This window comes from Oratosquilla oratoria, chromosome 19 (assembly GCF_046742065.1).
Source record: "Oratosquilla oratoria isolate Oo_2021 chromosome 19, ASM4674206v1, whole genome shotgun sequence".
In the NCBI taxonomy this organism is placed as follows: domain Eukaryota; kingdom Metazoa; phylum Arthropoda; class Malacostraca; order Stomatopoda; family Squillidae; genus Oratosquilla; species Oratosquilla oratoria.
The window spans coordinates 37,608,410-37,632,438 of NC_134795.1; the positions used below are offsets into that span (position 1 = coordinate 37,608,410).

The 24,029-nt window shown below is 49.1% G+C and overlaps 2 protein-coding genes across 5 annotated transcripts in view; both read left to right on the forward strand.

Moving 5' to 3' along the window:
• Nucleotides 1-7,573: 7,573 nt before the first annotated feature.
• On the forward strand, nt 7,574-8,197 carry LOC143035595 (uncharacterized). Its single transcript, XM_076202461.1, has one exon. The coding sequence runs from the start codon at nt 7,574-7,576 to the stop codon at nt 8,195-8,197; it is 624 nt and encodes a 207-aa protein (XP_076058576.1).
• A 10,626-nt stretch (nt 8,198-18,823) lies between these two features.
• LOC143035843 (lymphoid-specific helicase-like) overlaps nt 18,824-24,029 on the forward strand; it is a 115,578-nt gene continuing 110,372 nt past the window's right edge. For 2 of the 4 annotated variants that reach the window (XM_076202902.1, XM_076202905.1), the window contains exon 1: nt 18,824-18,961. The gene's annotated coding sequence lies outside the window, so the exon portion shown is untranslated. Of the gene's footprint in view, nt 18,988-19,279; nt 19,300-24,029 lie in introns of those variants that run through there. The other 2 variants (XM_076202903.1, XM_076202904.1) reach the window with 2 other exon arrangements.

The window sequence follows — 24,029 nt, forward strand, 5'->3', positions numbered from 1 at the left end:
CAGGTTTACTAATTGAGTGGTTAGTGGATTCCTAAGTATATTACTCATTGGATAAATTGGAGAAGATTGGATAAATTTATGGACAGGGATAATAGGTGATTATGGACATGGTACTGCTTTGTGGTCTCTTGCAGTCTTTCATTCTTAAGTTCTGTTCTTACAGAAAACGAACTAACAGAGGCATGATTAATCCAATGCGTCATTCGAAACAGAAAACCAAACATTCAATTAATTGAAAAGATAATAGATGCACTGATATTATATTGCACTCTGAATTTAATATGTATAAATCGCGTGGTATTACTGATAATTTATGATGTAGACCAAGGCTTTTTTCCCCCTTCCAAGGGAGGTAGCCAAAAAGGTAAAGGCATAAAAACATTCCCACCCATTTCATCCCTAAATACACTCCACACCCCTCCCACCCTCCCTCTCATCTGAGCAACTCCTGGATGACGGGTCATCCCTGCACCCTGCCCACCGCCCTGGGTCAGAAGCAGTGTCGCAAGACACAGCACATCCACAGCGAGGCCGCTTCATTTAATCGGCGACCCCCCCCTCTCCGTCCCCCCTTGCATATAAGGAGAGGACGGGGAGAAATCCCTTCGGGCTGCGTCAAAATTTACTCACACATACTACCCCACCCCACACCCCCCCGCCCATTCCTCCTCATGCAATCACAACATCATCCATATACAACCATTCTCCACTCACCTCTGTCTTCCGTCCTCTCCCTTCCTTCCTCAACAGACATTCCCCTCTTCCCCAAAGCCCCCTTCACCCCATCCATCCACCTCATCCTAGGACGTCCCCTCATGTTCACTCCCTCCACATCTGCCTTCCATACCTCTTTTACTAGTCTTTCTTCACTCATTCTTTCCATGTGTCCAAACCATCCTAATATTCTTTCATCAACCCTATCTCCCAACTCCTTTTCCACCCCTGTTCTCCTCCTCACCTCCTCATTTCTCACTCTATCCAGCCTATTAACCCCCACCATACTTCTCAGATACCTCATCTCAAACACATTCAAACTCCTTCTCTCTTCTTCTCTTATGTTCCACGTTTCTGCCCCATACAGTGCTGTTGGCACAATCACTCCTTCATACAGTCTCCTCTTCGCATCCATTCCCAAATGTCTATTCCTCATTACACTCTTTAATCCACCAAGGCATTTACTCGCTTTTCTCAATCTACATTCTACCTCCACCTTCACTCCACCTTTTCCTGCTACACTTGCACCCAAGTATCTAAAACTATCCACTTCCTCCAGTCGCTCTCCCTTAATGTTCACTTCCAGTCTACTGCCACTTTCACCCCTTGTACATCTCATCACCTTACTTTTACCCACATTTATCTTTAACTTTCTTCTATCACATACTCTCCCAAACTCTGCCACCAGCTTCCTCAATCCCTCCTCTGACCCTGCCACAAGCGCAGTGTCGTCCGCAAACAACAGCTGGCTCACCTCCCACTTTTCTCCATTTTCTTTAACCATCTCCAATCCCTGACCCACTACCCTAGCATTCACCTCTCGCACCACTCCATCCATGTATAAGTTGAACAGCCAGGGCAACATAACGCATCCTTGACGAAGTCCCACCTTTACTTCAAACCACTCACTCGCTCCATTTCTAATCCTGACACATGCTCTACTACTCTCATAAAAACTCTTGACAGCTCCCAAAAGCTTTCCTCCTATCCCGTAAATCTGCATAACCTCCCACAGTGCCTTTCTGTCTACCCTATTATAAGCCTTTTCCAGATCCATAAAAGCCCAAAAAACATCCTTCCCCTTTCCTATAGCTTTCTCACATATCTGTCTTACCACAAAGATCTGATCTACACAACCTCTACCTGTCCTAAAACCACACTGTTCCTCACCAATTACTCCTTCTGTTCCTCTCCTAATCCTCTCAATTAAGATCCTCCCATAAGCCTTCCCTACTACACTTAACAGGCTAATCCCTCTGAAACTACTACATTCACACTTGTCCCCTTTTCCCTTGTAAAGAGGAACTATACAGGCACTTCTCCAGTCCTCCGGTACTCTACCCTCTCTCCAGCAAACATTAAATAACCTCACCATCCAGTCCACCATCACTGAACCTCCCTTTTTCAGACATTCTGCATGGCATCCATCCAGACCAGGTGCCTTACCTGCTTTCATCATCTTTACAACTGCCTTCACCTCATCCTTCCTTATTTCTCCTCCATTCTCCTCACTCATCACTCTCATTTTCTTCGCATTTCCCACTGCAGCTATCTTTCCTTCCCTATCCTCCTTCACATTTAGCAACTCCCTAAAATATTCTGCCCATCTTCCCCTTACTGCCACCTCTTCCATTATCATCTCTCCATCTGTACCTTTTACCTTTTCTTCCCTACTTGATTCGCCTCCTCTTCCTCTCTTAATTTCTTTCCAAAACATCTTTTTATTACTTTCAAAATTTTCTGTCATACTCCTACCCCATTTCACATCTGCTCTCCTCTTTGCCTCCTTTACCTTTTGCTTTACTTCTCTTTTCTTTTCTTTGTACGTCTCATATGACTCCCTCGTCCTCTTTTGTAACCAATCTGTGAATGCTCGCTTCTTCTCTTCTACAACCTTCTTTGTTCCCTCATCCCACCATTCACTACCCTTTCTTCTATTTCCCCCTGTCCTTCTTGTTCCACACACCATCCTTGCACACTTTAAGACTCCCTCCTTGAACCATCCCCATTCCTCCTCCACACCCATCTCTGCTCCATCCTTTACTCCCTCCCACTCCTCCTTCAGCTTCTTTTCGTACTCCTTCTCCTTTTCCTTTTCATTCAAGGAGTTCACTCTAAGAACCTCCCTACCTTTTGTCCCTTTCCTCTTTCTCCATCTATCCTCCACTCTCAGCTTACCTTCCACCAAAAAATTATCTGATATTCCCCCACCCTCTCCCCTTAGCACATGTACATCCTTAACTTTTCCTATCATAATCCTATTTACCACTACATAATCCATTAGCGCTCTATCTACCACCCTTCCCTCCACCACCCTCTCCCATGTGTACTTATGCTTGACTTTCTTCCGAAACACTGTATTTGCTATCATCAACTCTCTTTCTAGACACATTTCCACCATCAACTCTCCACTACGATTCTTTCCTGGAACTCCACACTTCCCAACCACTCCATCGATTGGACCATTTCCCACCCTAGCATTAAGGTCTCCCAGTACTATTACATTGACATTTCTTCCTAAATCCTCTATGCACTCATTTAAATCTATCCAAAAGGCCTCCCTTTCTTCCACGCTCTTCTCACTGCCAGGCCCATATGCACTTACAAAGACCCACATCTCCTTTCCCAGTTTCACCTTCATCCACATTATCCTTGAGGAAACCTCCTTCCACTCCACTAGCTGTTTACCTATCTCCTCACTTACTAGAATAGCCACCCCTTCCCTCCCTCGCCCTCTCTTCACTCCTGATAACCTCCCACTTACACTCCCAAACTTACACTCACCCTTCCCTTTCAACTTAGTTTCACTCAAAGCCAACACATCCATCTTTGTTCTCACAAACATACTACCTTTTACTCTCATCTGTACCACATCCACACACATTAAAAGACCCAAACCTTAGGGTGCTGGCCCGAGGCCCTCCAGCACCCCTTATGCCTTCACTTTACTTTTTAGGTTATATGCCCCGTGGGGCTACAGGGAGAAGGATGCCTAGTCCCTCTCCCCGTCCCTTTCTTCTCGCCTCTTACGATCCAAGTGGGATACTTGGTGGCAGTATTCTTTTCCCCCACCACTTTAAGGTATAATAACTTTGACGCTTTGATTTTGTATGAAATACTTAAAAGATGTTGTACCCAGACAAATATGTTGTGGTAAATAACAGCCGGAATTAAATGAACTGTGTTAACATTAAAAGTAACATTTTGTGCAATGAATTTGTAACTTATTTCGTTTTCCTTAATATTTAGGAGAGCTCTTGATGAACGCCACTGTTGTGGTTCGGTTCGGACAAGCCAGAGAAATGAGACTCACAATAACACTAACACAAAGATTTAATGGTTACTAGGCTCGGAGGTCACGGACGAGGGCTCATAGAGGGAAGGTCCGGAGTGAGGGCCTCATCAAGTGTCGTGGGCTGGTGCGAAGGGCCGCTTGAAGCTTGGAGACGTTACTTGCTGGGGAGGACTGCGTCTAAGGCGACTTGCTGGAGAGGACTGCTGCTTGGAGAGAACGGGTCCCGAGGCGACTTGCTGGAGAGAATTGCTGCTTGGTGAGAACTGGTCCCGAAGCGACTTGCTGAAGAGAACTGGTTGTCTCGGCTTGGCTTGACTTCACTTGGTAATTTGTGAATATGATTCCCACGGGCTTTAATGGTGAGCCTGTTTGGAGGAGGATTTAGTGTATGAGAGGGTGTGGCTTTGGCCACACCCACTCATACATCTACTAGATGTGCATACATATGTGGGATATGCACACACATCCCGGTGAATGTACCCTTTGCTAACATTAACAGTGAATTAAATCAACAGTAATAAATCAATATATGAGAAAAAATTAAAGGGGGTGGGGCTGACACTCCACCAGCCGACACAATTCATATTCGCTGAGGTGGCTGCATAGGCGGCGCACAAGACCCTCAGATGTTGTCGGGGGTCCTCTCCTCAGAAAAGCAGTTGTGGGGCAATGCTGGAGGTAGTGCTCGAGGGTGGCTTCTGGGTGTAGGATTTCTCTTGATTTACCAGAAACAATGGTCCTCCAGACGTAGATGGAAGAGCAGAGTTTCCACTTTTCTAGGTGTGGAGCGAGGAAGTACAAGAGACTCGTAGTCGGTGACGACCCTGTACCACCTCGCCCTTTCTGATACCTCTGCCTCCAGTCTATGCTGAAGGAACCGTTGTACCTGGTTAAGAGCCCTGGTACGTATGCGCAACTGATTTCTGTTGAGAGCTAATGAAGGCAATGAAGCCTCCATCTGGAGGTTAACAGTCTTGGTCCAAGGTTGAGCTCCTAAGATAGTCCTTGCTGCGGCATTTTGGCAAGGCTCTAGGTCTTCAAGCGTGGCAGTCTCCACAGTTATGAGAGCTGGGGCAGCGTAATCCACCAACAAGAAGCCGTCCTTTTAAAGGAGGCTGGCAGCTCAGCGACGGTCCCCGGAGAGCTTTCCCGAGTTTCTGATTGGCTGATGGCTGGGCTGGCCGAGACCTCTTGCTAATTACGCTTGCTAACTACAGCGAGTATATAGGCCTAGCTCGAGTTGTGTGACGGCGATTGACGTTCCCAAGTTCACGGATACGTGCATCGACCACACCACCAACTCATCGTCCAGTCTACGAAGTGATTTCTTCATACATGCACAGTTTGTGGTTTTCATTCGACGCCACACACCCTCATGGCTAGAGTGAAGGAGTTAGTGACTACAAGTGTCGGGAAGAGGTGCAGGGAATGCTTTCCCACAGAGGCCTCGGAAGAGCTCTCCACGCCCAAGAAGGCGGCCCGAGCCAGGCCCAGTAGCAGCTACGCGCCCTCCCTGCAATAGGACGACAGTGTACGGGGTGGCCAATGAAACAGTCAAATAATATAATAATGGATAGTATTGTATTAGATTACAAGCACTACAAAACGAGCGTGCGGTCGCTTCGCAAGCAAGATCAAGACTGACGCTAAGCTACGCGACCACGCCAGATTTGGCGGGAAAACGTACACGCTCAAACTGAACACTTGGTTCTTATTACATATGTACAATATACAATAATAAATATACAATGACAATAACAAAATCAATATACAATAACTTCTATGACAATTATGCAATGGAAAAATACAACCACAATTGAACACTTCGCAAGTACAATATATAATACTTGTACAATGTTGTACGTAATTATAATATGTATCATACCATTACAACAGCAGCAGCGACGCTTCCTCACTAATGGTAGTCAGCAACAACGACGCGCCATCCTCACCGGAAGGCACCCCGAGCATCGCGGACGACGACGCCCTACTTGAACAGCTCCTCAGGAGTGACGAGGAGCAACCAGGCGACGACGAAGGCCAGGGATGGACCACCGTCATCAGAAATGCCAGAGCCCGCCACCAGCTTCCTCCGAGGCCCAAGTTCAAACTGGGCCACCTAGGGGACCACGAGAGCGCCTACCAGGCCATCACTGCTCTCGAGAGGGAGAACCCCAGCCTGAAAATGGAGGTGAGACTCAACCTTCAGGGTGAACACATCCTCAAGGCCAGGGACGAAGCCTCAGCAGTACTCCTCCGCCGCCTCGCTGAGGAGGGGAACACTGTGATTCTCCTCGACCCCAATTTGAGACAGCACAAGGTAGTGCTGGAGCGCTACTCATTAGACCTGCCCCTGGAAGCTGTAGAGGCTCACCCAAAGGTGATCTCAGCCGAGCGACTACGCTCCCGCACGGATAAGCTCCCCACAAGGCAAGTGCTGGTGGTGTTGGAGGGACAGCCGCCCCCAAACTGGACCTCGGCTGTTGGGGGAGGTACTCTCTGCGCCCCCATCGGGGAGAACCGGTGAAATGCTATAGATGCCAGAGATACAACCACCTCAAGGTACGGTGTGAAACGCCGCCAGATGTGGCATGTGCAGCTTGCCACACCCGACGGAGGATTGCATTGCAAGTCACAAAGCCAATCAGGCCACCTCCGCAAAATGCCCCAACTGCGGAAGCAGGCATCACGCCTGGAACCCTCGGTGCCCCGAGAGGCTCCGCAGGCTCCCCAGGCTTCCCCAGAAACCCTAGCAGCAACAGCGGCAGCCCCAGGGGCCACCGCAACGGCAGCAACAGCGGTAGTCCCAGGGGCCTCCGCAACGACAACAACGACGCCGCTCGAGGACATCACGTAGCCAGTCGGAGCAACAGCAGAACTTCGTCGCTGGAGCATCACGGCACCAGGATACCAAGCACCAGCACCCACCACGTAGCCAGCCTAAGCCGCAGCAGCAGCGTCGGCAAGCCTTCCAGCCTGCATCACCACCAACCAGGTCAGCGTGGGGTCGGTGGCGGGCTCCTGCAGTCCCCGCCACCACCCCCCACCCCCAACCCAGGCCGCGCCAGAGCCGGAGGAAGGGATTAGCCGACCGGCCCCCAGGGATCACACACCCCATCGCCAACCCAGGACGCGGAGTCGGGAGCAGCGGCCGCGGGCCGCAGCCTTGGAGACTGGCGGCCGCGCCCCTTCGGCCGGTCCCTCGGCCCGGCGCAGCGCAGCCGGACCTCGCCAACCAGGTGGGGGTGCACGGGACCCTCCCGCCAACGCCCCCGCGACATCGGCGAGGAGACCCTCCATGGGCCCAACCGACCCTTCCCACGGCCTGCCACGCACCATGAGCGAGGAAACACGCACAGTCGTCATCTGCATCATGGCAAGGATGATGCAACTTCGGGTGAAGCTGCTCACCAAACCCCAACCACAACATCGACAAGCAGGAGACCCTGAGCGAGCTCCTGCAGGAAATTGTCTCAGTCTTCACAGAGTGTGGTTTCCAGCCACCCTCCGACCTGAGGGACACGCACCTCCGCTCCCTCTACCCAGCCGACCCCAACCACCAGAATGGAGAGTCGACGAGCTGAGGTAGACGCCGATGAGGACCAGCTTGCTGGCCCTCCCAGGCTCCGAGTCCTGCAGTGGAACGTGCAAGGTCTCCGACCTAAGAAGCACCAAGTACTGCAGGCTATCTTCACGGAAAACCTTGACGTGGTGCTGCTCCAGGAGACCTTGACGCGTGCCGACTTTGAGTGGAGGGTGGCGGGTTATTCCCTTCTCTCGCTCCCTGCTACAGAGAACACCCGCGGCTGTACGGCGCTGGTGAGGAGCACCATCCCTCACCGCAGAGTATCCGCCCCAGTCCACTGCAGGGAGGGCGTCGAGGTCCTGGCACTAGAGCTGCAGGTCGGGGGCATCCCGCTTCTGGTATACAACATATATAGGAGCCAACGACATCAGCTGGAAGCAGGCGAGCTGCTCTCCCTCGCCGCCCACACCAGCCTCCTCGTGGCGGGCGACCTGAACGCCCACCACCCCATGCTGCAGTCACCATCCCCAACCAACGAGACGGGCCGCCACCTGGCCGTGTTACTCGAGGACATTCCCCATATCCGCCTCTTCAACACGGGGGAGGCTACCCACACCCGGGGGGGGGGAGGTTTGACCTCACCCTCGCCTCGAACGACCTAGCCGCCGGTGCTACATGGCGAGTACATCCTAACTTCACCAGCGACCACTTCGCCACTCTCACCACCCTCTGTATACCTGGTGTGTACCAGTGTATACCGTTATGGTATGGTTACGTAGGGAAGTCTTAATGTGGCGAGATAGACTCCAAAGCGGCAGTTTTCGTTGTTTATTTTAAAGAACACATTTGAGATTACAATAAGTGCCAGGCCTTGACCTAGGGCACGATAGCTCTGACCTCCGGCCGGTAGGTTCGTGACCTACCCAGCCTCTGGCAGTAGGTTCTTCACCTACTCCAGCTCTGCCAACATTACATGGGTGTCATAGAATATATAGGGTTAGAAGGGTTGCTGTAAGCAAGGGCGTTAGTCTCGTTAATCTATGGATTGGGGACGGTTTAGATATATAAGGGTTAGTTGTATAATTGGTGGATATTGTTAGGTATATTATATCTATGTTAGTTTATGCGTAATACACTAGGGCAGTTATAATAAAAGGATTTATGATACGTGTCTGGTGACACTAGGTATCTATACTTGTTTGTCTTCAAATTGTGTCAAATTGTGTCAAATTGTGTCAAATTGTGTCAAATTGTGTCATAGAATATATAGGGTTAGAAGGGTTGCTGTAAGCAAGGGCGTTAGTCTCGTTAATCTATGGATTGGGGACGGTTTAGATATATAAGGGTTAGTTGTATAATTGGTGGATATTGTTAGGTATATTATATCTATGTTAGTTTATGCGTAATACACTAGGGCAGTTATAATAAAAGGATTTATGATACGTGTCTGGTGACACTAGGTATCTATACTTGTTTGTCTTCAAATTGTGCTGTGTTAGGGGTGCATGTCGTGGGAAATGCAAGGTAAGCAAGAGGAAGTCTCGCTCTGTTGCAAGCATGTGGATCACGTGCGTGGTGGGTGATGATTAATAATGGTTGAAGGATACACCCTCCCAGTGGCACCCCCAGCGCCCCCCTTCCCCCCTCCACGTTGGAACATTGGGAGAGCAGACTGGGCCAGCTTCCAAGCCTCCCTCGACGAATGGTGGGCCGCCTACCAGCCACCCGTGGACCTTCACCAGCGGTAGAGGGACCCGACTGCTGCTATTGAGAGGGCTGCTAACGCAGCCATTCCCAGGAAAGCCCCGAGCCGTCGCCACCGGCCAAACTGGTGGTTCTACAACGAGGAGGTGCGGGAGCATAACCACAGAGTAAACATTCACAGGAAGCTCTACAAGAGACGCCCCAACCCAACCAACTTAAGACTACTTCAGGACGTGGTGGCCCGCGCACGGGAGATGTCCCTGAAGGCCAGGGAGGCCAAGTGGTTGAAGTGGTGCGCCTCCTTCAGCCACCACACGTCTCTAAGCCAGCTTTGGAAAAGCGTGAAGACCGCCTCCGGCGCCGCCCCGATTCGCCCCGCTGCCCACCCGCACCCACACCAGGAGGCCGAGAGGCTCATAACCGAATTCACCGCCCGCGGCTCCAGTGACCAGCTTCCGGGTAGCACGTGCCGTCTCCAGCAGCAGTTTTGGCCTTGCCGCGACACGGCCATCGAGGAGGCGACTAAAGAAGCTGAAGTAACAGACCGTCCCTTTACTCCTCAGGAGCTGGAGCGGGCCAAGAGACGGGGCCGTGACACAGCAGCAGGGGCCAACGGCGTGACGTACTCCATGATCGCTCACGCCGAGCCAGCCGGGTACGCCACCCTGCTGGCCACAGGCAATGAATCGTGGATGGCGGGATGCCTCCCTCCTTGGTGGAAGGAGGCTGACATCCAACCAATCCCCAAGCCGAGGAAGCCCACCAAGCTAAGGCCTATATCCCTCCTCAGCCGCACAGCCAAAACGACTGAGAGGATGGTGCTTGCTCGCCTTCAGTGGCGTGTGGGGCCACTGCACCCCCACGTTTTCGGCTACACCCGCGGCAGGAGCACGGCGGACAGCATCCTGACGCTGCTGAACCAAGTCAACCACCGCCCCGCCATCGTTGTCTTCCTCGACTTGGAGAAGGCATTCGAGCTGGTCAGCCCTCACGCCATCCTCGCCGCCCTCGTAAGGAACGGCGTGATGGGAAGGATGCTAGCCTGGTTCCGCAACTATTTGCAGCATCGCCGCGCCAAGGTAAAATTTCAGGGCCTGAAGTCCAGCTTCCAGAGGTTGGTGAACGGGACACCCCAGGGCGGTATCCTCAGCCCCCTCCTCTTCAACCTGCTGATGGACGCAGCTGGTGGCCCTGCCCTTCCACAATGGCACCATCCTCCTCAGCTACGCCGATGACCTCGCCCTCGTGGTCACCGGGAGGGGCAATAAGCTCAGGAAGGCGCACCAGGCGCTCGACATTATCAGCGGGAAATGCGAGGAGCTGGGCCTCAAAATCGACAAAGAAGTCCCGCGCCATGATGGTGAGGGCTGCCGACCCGGCAGGTCAGCTCTGCGTCCAGTGCGTCGGACTGGCCTGGGCCAACTTATACTAGTACCTCGGGGTATGGGTGGACAAGTGGCTGTCCTTTACAGCCCACGTCGCCCACCTGAGGGAAAGGGCCAGGGTCAGGCTGAACGTAATGCGAGCCATGACACGACCCACAGCGGAGACCACTTTCTCCGTCCTCCGACTGTACTTCGTACTTGCAGTGCGCTCCCTGGTGGACTACAGCGCCCCAGTCTTCATATCGCTACAGAACGAGACCCGCCTGGTGCCACTCACCACCAGAGTAGAACAGATCGTGGCCTGCCGCGTGGCCAGGGTCCTGCAGTGCGACTCCGAAGGAGTAGCACAGAGAAGACTACGGCTTGCAATGACGCAAGGGAACGATGTCCTCCACCGCAACCCGTGGCTACTCCAGTCCACCCTGGCCACCCACAGCCTCGCCCACATTGACGGCTGGCGCTGGCAACACGCCGACCTCCCGGCGCCCACCTACCGAGCCCCACCCCCGTGGGAGCCCCCCACAGCAGAGTTCTCCACCAACCGGCTACCGGCCAGCAAGGCGCTCTGCACCACCGAGGAGCTGCGGCATCACACCCTCATGGCGATGGCGCGGGTGTCTGAGCTGGGCGGTGCCATATACTACACCGACGGCCCGGTCGACCCCGAAAGTGGCAGGACGGGCGCCGCTGCCAACACTGCTGGGACCGAACTGCTCTAGAGGACGCCGGATTACTGCTCCGCCCTGCAGACGGAGCACGCCCAGAACCGCCAGGAGGCCATTGTGGTCCTACACACAGACTCCAGGACGGCGTGGCAGGTCCTCCAGCAGCCGTACCCCAGCGACAACGTGGGACTCGTCACCGCCATCCTGGGTAGCCTGCAGAGCCTTGCCGCATAAGGACGTCGGGTAAGGCTGCACTGGATGCCCAGCCACGTGGGCGTGCAAGGCAATGAGTCCGCCGACGTTGCTGCAAGAAGAGCGGCTGGCGGCCCCCACGTGACCAGGCACGTGCCACCTCGTCTGTCGTATGTGAAGGTGCGAGCCAGGCGTGCCGCAGCCCACCACGCCCACCAGACTCACCGGCAGTTAGAGGGAACAAAAAGACAAGCCGCTTGGTACGTCGCCACCACCGACTATCAGATGTTGGGTGCCTTCCATCAACAACCCAGGGCGGACGGCGTACTGTTGCAGAGAGTCAGGCTGGGCACCAGGGAGGAGCTGTACGACGGCTTCCAGGGATAACAGTGCGATCACTGCGGAAGGCACAGCCGTCACCCGCTGCTACACTACCTACTGCCCTGCCCGGCCACGGAGGCCTTCCGACCAGCGCCCCAGACCCCCGCCCACCCTGCAGAAGGTAGCCTCCTCAGCAGTCGGGCAACGAGAACTGCCCTCCTTGTCCGCCACATGCCCATGGACGTGATACTTGGGGTGCTCAGGGGGGCGCCCCCTCATCGCTGACCTCCCCACGCCCTCACCTTCCACCCACTGGCGAGCTGTTGCCCGCATTGTATATTAATGTATATATCCCTGTACATATTTTATACAATAAACCTTTATTAATTATGTGTGAAGGCACAGAGAAAAGATAGATTTCATGGAGAGAAGACCCATGCTGGATCGCCTCACCGCTGAAGATACGACTTTTGTGCCGTCATTCACCCTAGACTCTAGCTCTGTTTGACTTGCCAAACCCTAATGATTATTCGAAAGCACCCGAGGTAATTCCCCCTTCTTGTGGAATCTCGCTCTGGCAGGATTATGTCCCACATAACTCTCCCGTACGATCGGCATAGCCCCTGCGGTGTGTAAAACTTGCCTTTACGACGGGAGAGGGGAAACCCTCAAGAAGCATACCCCGGTCTCGCGCGTCTAGGCGCACTCGGGTCTCGTATTCATGATTGTTGCGAGGTAGACAGGTTTCGTGAGTTAAGCGACTCAGTACCGACGCGCTCATGAGCGCCCGCGTCCCCTGTCCCCCCTAGATTTACGTTTTTTTTTCTTTCTTTCTTTTTACGTTAAGAACCGCGTAAAAACTTAGAGTTTAGCGTTATCAGTACCGCCATGGCGGCTACTGATAACATGACTGGCGTGCCGAAACGACGGCGCTACACTCCAGGATCTGAGCCTCCATCAGACGATGAAGCTGCCGTGGTGGTGGTCCCTCCTCGTAACAAGGGTGGCAAGCTCCCCACTTTCAAGGTCGTACCCTCGGCAGGATACGATACGGCGTTTGAAGTGGTGAGAGCTTTGGAGAAAGGCCCCCTCCATGGCAAGCTTGTATCCCTCCGACCCCTTGGCGATGGTAACTTGCTATTGTTGCCAAGCAGCTACCAACTCGTTGAGGAGCTGGAGGCAATCACATCGTTAGATGGCAAGCCTCTGACCCTGGAGCGACTCAATCCCGAAGACAAGAGGCACAGACTCGTGGTACACGATCACCCGACCTCTTACATGACCAAGGCCATCGAAGACCACAGTCAGGTAATCGGAGCCACGAGAATGCGCCGTTGGGATAAAAGCCCACGCACCAGGTTTTAATCACTAATAAAGGTGAACCTTTTTATAAGATTGACCTGGGAATATATGACAGGTATGATGTACGAACGTACATCCCTGATCCTCTCCGTTGCTTCAAATGTCAACGCTATGGTCATCACCAGGCGCGGTGCACTGCTAAGCAACACAAAAGCGGCATTTGTAGTACGTCTCATGCCACTGAGACTTGCCTTAACAAGTTTAAGGCTGGCACTGAGACTGTTGCCAAGTGCCCCAATTGTGGCAAGAAGCACCACTTCTGCAATACCTCTTGTTCAGTGCGTAAAGCCCAGGCCATTGTCTGTAAGGAGAGGACAGAGAAGCAACAGGACTTCATACCTACCCCCCCCCCCGGTACATTTGTATGGGGTAGCAGGAAGCACTCCCCCACCGTACCACAGCCACCTGCACCTAGTGCTCCTGATCTGAACAATCAGGAGCACTTTCCTGCACTCAACACAGCTCCAACACACACACGCACTCGAACACAGCCAGCTCCCAAAAAAATCCCTATGCCCAAACCTACGCCCAAACCCACGCCCACCCCAATCCCACGCCCACACCCCAGCACCAACCTCACGAGCACAGGAACGGCAGCCCCCTCCACCTCAATATCCGTCTGATACCATCCCCCTGCGGGAAGATGATATCAGTCTGAGTGTGACTGGTGTCGTCGCTGGGATCGCAAGTACCCTAGGGGAAAGTGATGCAGAGAAGACACTAGACATGGTGAATAATGCTGTCAAGAATGTGCTCAACCTCTTAAAAGAGAAGAGAAACCCTTCCAAAACCCCTAGGCGAAAGGAGAGGACTCCCTCCCCCTCTACCTCCTCATCTCCCACCCCCCTCCTCCCCTGCCTCCTCCCCCACCTCTGTCTCCTCCCCCGCCTCTGCCTCCTCCTCCTCCCCTTCCACTTCCCCCAAGCCAGCCACACCCAATTTTACCATTGGCAAAGCGACACCTACAACATCATCGAAGACGAGGAAAGTGCTTGCTGCTAAGCCCCAGCGTCAATATGCTCTTCGGCTTGAAGACTCCTCTTCTGGTGATGAGGAAAATGCAACCCATCTTGTCTTCTGACCGGGGAGGACAAGATGAGGACGTAATGGAATTTGACAGGGAAGAGAATCGCCCTGTTCAATAATCACTTAAGGTTGCTACAGTGGAACATAAACGGGTTCCGCAGTAAAAGCTCGTATCTCCTTGCGTTTGCGCAAGAGTATGATTCCGATATCATACTTCTCCAGGAGACATTGGTGAGTGATGAGGTGCGATTTCCGGGATATCGCATCTTCACCCTCCCTCGCATACCCACTACTAGGGGGTGCATGATCTTAGTCAAATCATCTATCCCCTGTAGTGAGATCATGGACCCTGTATGATGTGGAGATGGTGTAGAAGTTCTTGCGGTTTGACTCCATCGGGCCCACGGAACGTACACCATCTATAACATATACAGGGGCCATAGTGCGGAACTGGACCTTGGAGAAGTGTGTGCTCTTACTGCGGACAGGCTCCTCATCATAGGAGGGGACTTCAACGCCCACTATACTATGTTGATGTCGCCTCAAAGGCCCAGTGTCGCTGGGCGCCACTTAAATTACATGTTAGATGAATGCCCTGACATTGCGTTGTTGAATGGTGGTAATCAGACGCACGTGCAAGGTGGACGACTTGATCTGACCTTGGCGACGGCCACTCTCCTCCCTAGGGTAACCTGGGAGGTGCATCCTAGTGTCACTAGTGATCACTTCGGTGTCTCTGTGCACATACGGGATGCACCACCCATACCGACCGTATTACCTGTTCCCAGGTGGAAGACTGCTCTGGCAAACTGGTCAGCCTTTGAGAGACCTGTTAAAGAATGGGAAGCTTCTTACGTTCCACCACAGGACGTGGAAACGTTAGAGGCTGACTTTTCTGCAGCCCTTCAGGTGGCTGCCAACAGAGCCATCCCAAAATCTCGCCAGTCCCCCAGGGAACATAAGAACAGTTGGCATTATACTCCCGAGGTGAGAGAGGCCAACCATCGGGTGAACATGCTTAGGCGTGTTTTCCGACTGCGCCGAACTCAGACTAATTTGGCCAACTTGCGCGCTGCAGTTCGTGACGCACATGTCACGGCTGCAGATGCCAGAGGAGCAAAGTTTCTTGAATGGTGTGAGGGCTTTAACGCTCACACCTCCCTAGCAGAGCTATGGTCCAAGCTCCGTGAAGCAACTGGCAGGACTCAACCGCGACGCACTCATCATGCCCCTGATACTGAGGAGCAGCTACTGGTGCAAGAGTTTCCCTCTCGCTCCAGCAGCACCTCACTCCCGCAGTGTGTTCACGACAAACTGCAGGACCTACAAGGAGTGAGGCGCCTTGGTGTTGAGGACATGATGAGTCGGTCGGATAATACTGGCACTAGCTTTACGGTTCAGGAGCTACGGGTCACACACAGGACCAGCTCAGACACGGCACCTGGAGAGGACCTCATCACCTATTCCATGCTGACCAACCATGGGCCAGCGGGTGATGAGGCATTTCTAAGGGTGATAAACGTGTCTTGGAGGACTGGCACGCTATCAACAGCCTGGAAGACGGTAATCATAACGCTAATTCCAAAGCCAAAGGAACCTGGTGCCTATCGCCCCATCAGCCTGACAAACTGCATGGGGAAGACAGCAGGGAGGATGGTGCTAAACAGGGTGCTGTGGAAACTAGGCCCAATACATGAGCATATACATGCTTATTGCAAGGGAACTGGCACAGTAAACAGTATAGCAACACTCCTCAATGCTGTCAGTGGCACACCGTCCATCGTGGTCTTTTTGGATTTGGAAAAGGCGTTCGAGCTGGCCAGTCCACTTGTGATATTAGACACCCTTGCTCGCAAGGGTATAAAAGGCAAACTGCCTTCTTAGATTGCTGACTATCTCAGTCACCGGTCTGCGAAAGTAAGATTTTAGGGTCACATATCAGAGGCCAGAATGCTGGAGAATGGCACTACTCTGTTCAATGTGCTCGTCCCCAACATTCTGGAACTACCTCTACCTAATGGATGCAGGGTTATCTCTTATGCAGATGACCTTGCGCTTATAATTACTGGAAGGCGGCGGTGCTTCAGCAGGCCCCAGCGCTGCTGAAGTGCCGTAGCGACAGAATGTTGCAGGTTAGGGTTAAAGATCTCCTCTACCAAATCGAAAGCCATGGCGTTAGGACTCTGGAGTGAGGGGGAGCACCTCACCATCCAGGGCCTCAAGCTGGACTGGGTCCACCAGTTCCAGTACCTGGGGGTCTGGATTGATGGGAACCTCACCTTTCAGAAGGAACTAGCCTATCTCCAGGAGAACCACAGTCATGAAAGCAATGACGGGGAAGGCACTTGGTGCCACGCACTAGGTCCTTCGCACATTTCATGTGCAAGCAGTCCGCAGTTTGGTGGACAACGCTGCCCCAGCTCTCATAACTGTGGCGACTGCCAAGCTTGAAGACCTAGAGCCCTGCCAAAATGCCGCAGCAATGACTATCTTAGGAGCTCAACCTTGGACTAAGACTGTTAACCTCCAGATGGAGGCTTCATTGCCTTCATTAGCATCACGGGTCGGAAGACTGGAGGTTGACTTTCTTGCCAAGATAGTCCAGAGCCCTAGGATAACTGAGCTGAGTCAGAGCCTTGTGATAGCTCTGGGACGAATGGATAATCTTATCCACTGCGGTACCTGGCTATCTCAAGCGGCTAGACTCCTGGACTCCTTCAAGCTCACCAGTGCTCTCCTTGAGAAGGGTAGGGGCTCTCCTCACCCAGAGTTCAAGTCCCCACCTCCATGGCTGTCGATACCTGAAACCTTCGTTGTCACTAAGCTTCCCAGTAAGAAGAAGTTATGTGACCAGGGAAGAGTACGAGCGCAGGCCCTACAGGTCATCCGCGCACTGTCGAGACCTGGAATGGCGGTCTATTATACGGATGGCTCCGTGAACCCCAACGGGTCCCGTAGTGCGGGAGCTGCCTTCGTGACGGATGGTCTGACCTTTGGCAGGAGAGTATCTGATCATGCGTCCACTCTCCAAGCTGAGGCCATAGCAGTCCAAGGAGTGTTAGAACATGCTCTAATATCTCGAAATGGTCCTGTGGTGGTCCACACGGACTCACAGTCTTTGTTAGGCAGCTTAGATACGATACAGCCCAGCGACAATGTACGCCTACTAACCTCCATCCTAGCATTCCTGCTGAAGCTACACCACCAAGGCAGGAGTGTTACGCTCAACTGGGTGCCGAAGCATGTGGGCATCCCAGGAAACGAGCTGGCCGATGCGGCGGCAGAAGCGGCGCGCCAAAGACCTGAAGGCGACGTTGTCGTCCCTCTTAGCAGAAATCAGTTGCGCCTACGCACCAGGGCTCTTAACCAGGTACAACGGTTCCTTCAGCACAGACTGGAGACAGAGGTATCAGAAAGGGCGAGGTGGTACAGGGTCGTCACCGACTACGAGCCCCTTGTACTTCCTCGCTCCACACCTAGAAAAGTGGAAACTCTGCTCTTCCATCTACGTCTGGAGGACCGTTGTTTCTGGCAAATAAAGAGAAATCCAACACCCAAGGAAAGAAGATGCAATCATTGCAGCCACCCAGAAGCCACCCTAGAACACTACGTCCAGAACTGCCCCGCAACTGCTTTTCAGAGGAGAGGGCCTCCGACAGTCGCCTTAGCGAATTTGACTTGCGTCGGCTGGTGGAGTGTCAGCCCCCCTTTATATATTTTTCATGATCATTATTATATGTATATGCATTGACAATGTTAGAAAGGGTGCATTCACCGGGATGTGCATACATATATCACATATGTATGCACATCTTGTGGTTGTATGAGTGGGTGTAGCATACCACACACTCATACACAGAATCACCCTCCAAACAGGCTCGTCTTATAACCCCGTGGGAATCTTATTCCCGAATTAAATATAATAGAATAGAATTGTGTGGCGGCCAGTCTGGTTTTGACCAGCGGTGAGTCTCCACACCACCTATCTAATTTTACTTACATAAATTTGGATGGATGGTCTTACATAAACCAGCCAACAAAGGAACGCAGTCATATTATTGTAATGTACAATTATTCTTTGTGAAGATTGATTAAACTTAATATTAATTATCCAAGATTATTTTTCTAATGTAGCGTTGCTATATTCCACATTTGAAGTGAAAGCTTTTTGGCAATGAGAAGTACAGAAATAATTGCATCATTATTTTCCCGCCATCCGTCTGGGTTACATCATCATTACAAAAGTCGTAGTTGTAAAGAAAAAAATCATATTTAGGGCTGACAAGCAGTGAAACACAAATAATAATTCTTGCTGGTGATGAAGAAAGGTGTAAGATGATAATAAAATATAATAACGTAACGATATGATTATAACGTTCGCAACATTATATGTATATAAATCTGGCCTTTTTGGAAATTGACAATTTTATTAATGATCTATTATTTATATTGAGTGACTTCTCCATATTGTCAAGCCCAGGAAAAAAATCACAAAATATCATAGAAGTCATTGGTGAATTTAATCCTTTATACTGACCCCACTGGATTTATATTAATGATGTACCCATTAAAACACACAGTAAAAATATATTGAATGATTAGTATGATGTAACTCATTCTTTATACGAGCACAAATTTATATAATCAGATTGAATTACACGTTCATATAACAATGCACGTTTTCGGACGTTGTGTTTGGCGGTAACATTCTCCGAGTAAACGGAACCTTTATCGACTAGCTTCCAAAATTCGTAGAAAATAAGGACAGAAGGTTTGTCATCGGATTTAAGGAAGTTGGTAATGATATCTGATTTATAATACAGGCCTGTAAAGGGATGATTGGGTTGTGTGTTTAATATAAATAGAAAATTATCTCCAACAAATGGGACAGACCGCGGTAAAAATACTTGCGTAAACTAATATTTTTGTTTTGTTGTACTGGACTATTTCCGCACATAGTTGTAATCTGCAATGAAAGTGCTTAAAGAAAATGTGAACATACATAGCTTGAACAGATATTATGAAGGGAATTTAACGAGTATGAACACAAAGTTGAAAGTACCAGTGTTGCCGCCATAGCTTTCTTGCAGATGGACAGTTGCAAATACAGTAATGTAGAACCTGTTAGTTCTTGATTTTGCCTCTGTCTGGAATACGGGCTTTATGACAGACAAAGCAAATTATAAATGCCATGTCTTTCATAATAAGGCCATATCCTGTTGGACTATCACAGTTAGTGAGTTACACTTTTTCTCAATCATCAGTGAAAGGCAGATTGCTAAGCCTAAGAGCATTATTATAGAACATTACACCACATTTCTCCCATAAAACCACATGATCCATTCACCATGGCAACAGCTTGAGACACCAGGGGACATAACAACAAAATATTTGTGCCATGCACTCGTATGGAAGCTCACAGGAGGGTATTTGCTGAATTATAATATTCACTCTTGGAACATGGTCCTTACCACCTCACTTATTTGAAGCCCTTGGCCTCTCTTACTTGGTTTGCTTAGTAGAATTTAGAGGGTCTACCTCATAGCTGTGGTGGTCCACTGCTATCTCCAGCCAGAGAGTCTTCTTTTTGTAAATCAATCTGGTCGCTAACTCAATTCAAGACCCTATTTAGTTTTACCAATGGCAGTACCCTCCATGACACATCCATTATTCACAAAAAAAAAATTAGATATAACAAAGACCCAAGATGATAGATCTTGCATCCAACATGAACTATCGGCCTAATAAAGTGAAACTACCATAAAGTTATTCCTAAATCTGGTTGTTGTGTCAAATTTATAAGCTGAGCTGGTAATCTGTTACCAACTGGGTTGCTAATCTGTGGCTGTACCAAGTGATTTTAATAGATGATTGTAAATATGAGGTTGGTTGTGACCATGGGACTAGACTGCCCTTCCGAGGTAGACTTGACTCGAGTCTGTTGAAGTCATACAGTTACAGGATTACTAGTCAGGTCGTTAGTTCGTCCACATTTGGAATATGGTGTTTCTGTATGGTCACTGAATCTCATTAAAGATATTGACAGGTTGGAAAAAGTACAACAGCTAGCCACAAAACTGATTCCAAATATCAAAAATAAATTATACGAAAATTGACTAAAACATATGAATCTGTTTTCTGTAAAAAAGTATAGACTCAGAGGTGACTTGATACAGGTCTTTAAGATTCTAATCTATCTCTAAAGGGAATTTACATCAAAAGTGACAAAAATTTCACACTGAGAATCAGACAAGAAACAATGGTCTCAAATTGTCAGGAAATAGATTTAATTTGGAAGTTAGTAGAAACAATTTTGCCAACTGTGTAGTTAATGAATGGAATAAACTTCCAGCAGAGGCAGTGCAATGTAGTTCACTTCAAAGCTTTAAGATTCATTTAGATAAGCCCCTAAGCAAGATGCTGTAATGACTGCCATTTATTTTATATTACTTGTTTATTTGTTATTATTTATTTGTTTATTATTTGCTTGATTTTCATTTATTATTAGTCATGTTAATATATTATTATTTACTATTTACCTGTTTGTTTATTATTCAACTATACCTATGCATTTATTTATTATTATTTAGATAAGCACCTAAGCAGGATGCTGTAATGACTGCCATTTATTTTATATTTGTTTATTATTTGCTTGATTTTCATTTATTATTAGTTATGTCAATATATTATTATTTACTATTTACCTGTTTGTTTATTATTTAACTATACCTATTCATTTTTTTTATTATTTTTATATTATTATAATATGAGATGAAGTGTCTGAGAAGTATGATGGGGGTTACTAGGCTAGATAGAGTGAGAAATGAGGAAGTGAGGAGAAGAACAGGGGTGGAAAGGGAGCTGGGAGATAGGGTGGATGAAAGAGTATTAGGATGGTTTGGACACATGGAAAGAATGAGTGAAGAAAGACTAGTAAAGGAGGTATGGAAGGCAGATGTGGAGGGAGTGAACATGAGGGGACGTCCTAGGATGAGGTGAAGGGGGCTTTGGGGAAGAGGGGAATGTCGGTTGAGGAAGGACAGGAGAGGACAGAAGATGGGTGAATGGAGAATGGTTGTATATGGAAAATGTTGTGATGCATGAGGTGGAATGGACGGGGAAATGGGGATGAGGTAGTGTGTGTGAGCAAAAATTTTTGACGAAGCCCGAAGGGATTTCTCCTCGTCCTCTCCTTTATATGGGGGGTCGCCGATTTAATGAAGCGGCCTTGCTGTGGATGTGCTGTGTCCTGCGACACTGCTTCTGACCCAGGGCAGTGGACAGGGTGCAGGGATGACCCGTCATCTAGGAGGTGCTAAGATGGAAGGGAGGGTGGAGGGGTGTGGAGTGTTTTCGGGGATGAAATGGGTGGGAATGTTTTTGTGCCTTGTCCTTTTTGGCTACCCCCCTGGTAAGGGGAAAAAAAAGCCTTGGTATATGTATGTATGTAGAATTTTTTTTGCTTCTGACCTAGTTATGGACTAAAAGATCCTTTGTAAGTCATCCTGCTACCAACCTGGCCTGCTCCCAACTCATCCTGCTTGCCAATATATGGGTTCAGGGTGGCTGTAAAAGGGAGTAGATTTTAATAAGTATCCCCAAGAAAATGAACAAAGGTATCTGTTTTCTAAGGGAGTGGGTTTTGAGAAATTACCCTTGTGGAAATATCTGTTTTCCAGATATGTACATGCAAAGGCACAGGAACCCAGCTGCAATATCTATTTTTAATTTATTTTTTATTTATTTATTTTTTGCAATTGATGTATCCATTGCACAGTGGCTTAGCATGGTCCTCATTGCTGAAAAGGGCAACTAACCTTAAGGATTGATTGCTTTGGCATCCATAGTCATTCCATGAGATGGATAGAATATTTCTGTCTTTCTGGAGATTAGACCCAGAGTTTGACTTAAAAAAAAAAAAAAAAGGGGGGGGGTGCTTCCCATTTGGCAACCTTTTTCAGTGCCTCTATGGACTCTTCAAGGGCAGACTGCTGTCTCTAGTGGTAAACCTTAATTGGAATCCTTGATGCTCCCAACAGAACAACTAAAATAACACTAATAACCCTGGGACATTCGCCCCGGGCCTTAAACTCGTGTGAATTTAATTGTTTTCAGATTTTTTTTTTTCATTTGCGACATTAGCAATGAACAAGTGCCAAATCAAGTGTCATACAGAAGTATAGGCCTAGATCTCTACAAAATAATCCCTTACCAGGGGAAGTAGCCAAGTCAAAAGGCATATACCTATTCCCACCCATTTCATTTCCACTCAGTGTCTTGATTATTTTGTAGTTGTAGCTGAGTGGTCCCCATATGCTGTGAATTGACTAGAAAACTTTTTTCTGTGATTATTAATATTCATACTATATTCATAATATTCATACTTATATATGGATGGGGTGGTGCGAGAGGTAAATGCAAGGGTGGTGAGTCAGGGATTGGAGATGGTTAAAGAAAATAGAGAAAAGTGGGAGGTGAGCCAGCTGTTGTTTGCAGACGACACTGTAGTTGTTGCAGGATCGGAGGAGGGATTGAGGAAGTTGGTGACAGAGTTTGGGAGAGTGTGTGAAAGAAGAAAATTGAAGATAAATGTGGGTAAAAGTAAGGTGATTAGATGTACAAGGGGTGAAAGTAGTAGCAGACTGGAAGTGAGTATTAACCACTTCCATACGGTGACGCCTACGTAGGCGTCATGAGGAGCAAGTGGGTACGCGATGATGCCGACGTCGGCGTCTTGATTATATTTATTGTAGTCGTACCTACATAACCTCCATTCTCTCTAAACTGGCTTCATCATATCTTCTATGGTTATCAAAATTCACGGGTGAAAGAGAACGAACGATTGAGCACTGACTTTATTTTTTATAATGCGATTATTATGACACAACATCGCACGTCGGGCAGCTAATGCTGCCAGACGTGCGATGTGCCCCGGAGTGAAGAGGTTAAGGGAGAGCGACTGGAGGAAGTGGATAGTTTTAGATACTTGGGTGCAGATGTGGCAAGAAAGGGAGGAGTGGAGGTGGAGGTAGAATGTAGATTGAGAGAAGTGAGTAAATGTCTTGGTGGATTAAAAAGTGTAATGAGGAATAGAGATTTGGGAATGGATGCTAAGAGGAGACTGTATTTACCTAGTTGTATTTTGCGAGAAGGGGAGCTACGCTCATGGTGTCCCACCTTTGTATCTTGCAGTGTGTAGTTTGCTTTTAAACTCATGAATGGTTTTTGCGCACACTATTTCCTTGTCCAGTTTGTTCCAAGTGTCTACCACTCTATGTGGAAAACTTCTTCAGATCTCTTCTGTAGCAATATTTTTTTTTTCTTTCCATGTCCTCTTGCGCTTCTCCTGTCCTAGTTTAACAAGTCCTCTCTATCAAGTATTTCTGTGCCTTTCATGATTCTGTAGATGGTCAGTAGGTTGCCTCTCTCTCTTCTTTGCTCCAGAGTTGGTAAATCTAGTTTAGCCAATCTCTCCTCATATGACAAGTTTGCAAGTGCGGGTGCCATTTTTGTTGCTGCTCTCTGGATTCTTTCTATTTTCTTTATATTCTTTTTGGTACTGGGTGACCACAATGTCACTGCATATTCTAGTCGAGGCCTTATCAGTGTGACCAATATTTTTTAATAATTTCTTCATCCAAATATGTAAATGCCACTTTTATTGATCTTAGCAAGTTGTAGGATTCTCCAACAAGTTTGTTTATTTGTTTGTCATAGGACAAGTCATTTGAGATGATTACACCCAGATCTTTTTCTGGATCCCTCCGTCTTTACCTCCTTGGTTCCAATTTTATATTGCCCTCATATTCTGTTTTTACTTTTACCAAACTCCATTATGC

Coding starts and splice junctions, on each gene's coding strand:
- LOC143035595 (XM_076202461.1), top strand. CDS start 7,574: ATGGAGAGTCGACGAGCTGAGGTAGACGCCGATGAGGACCAGCTTGCT.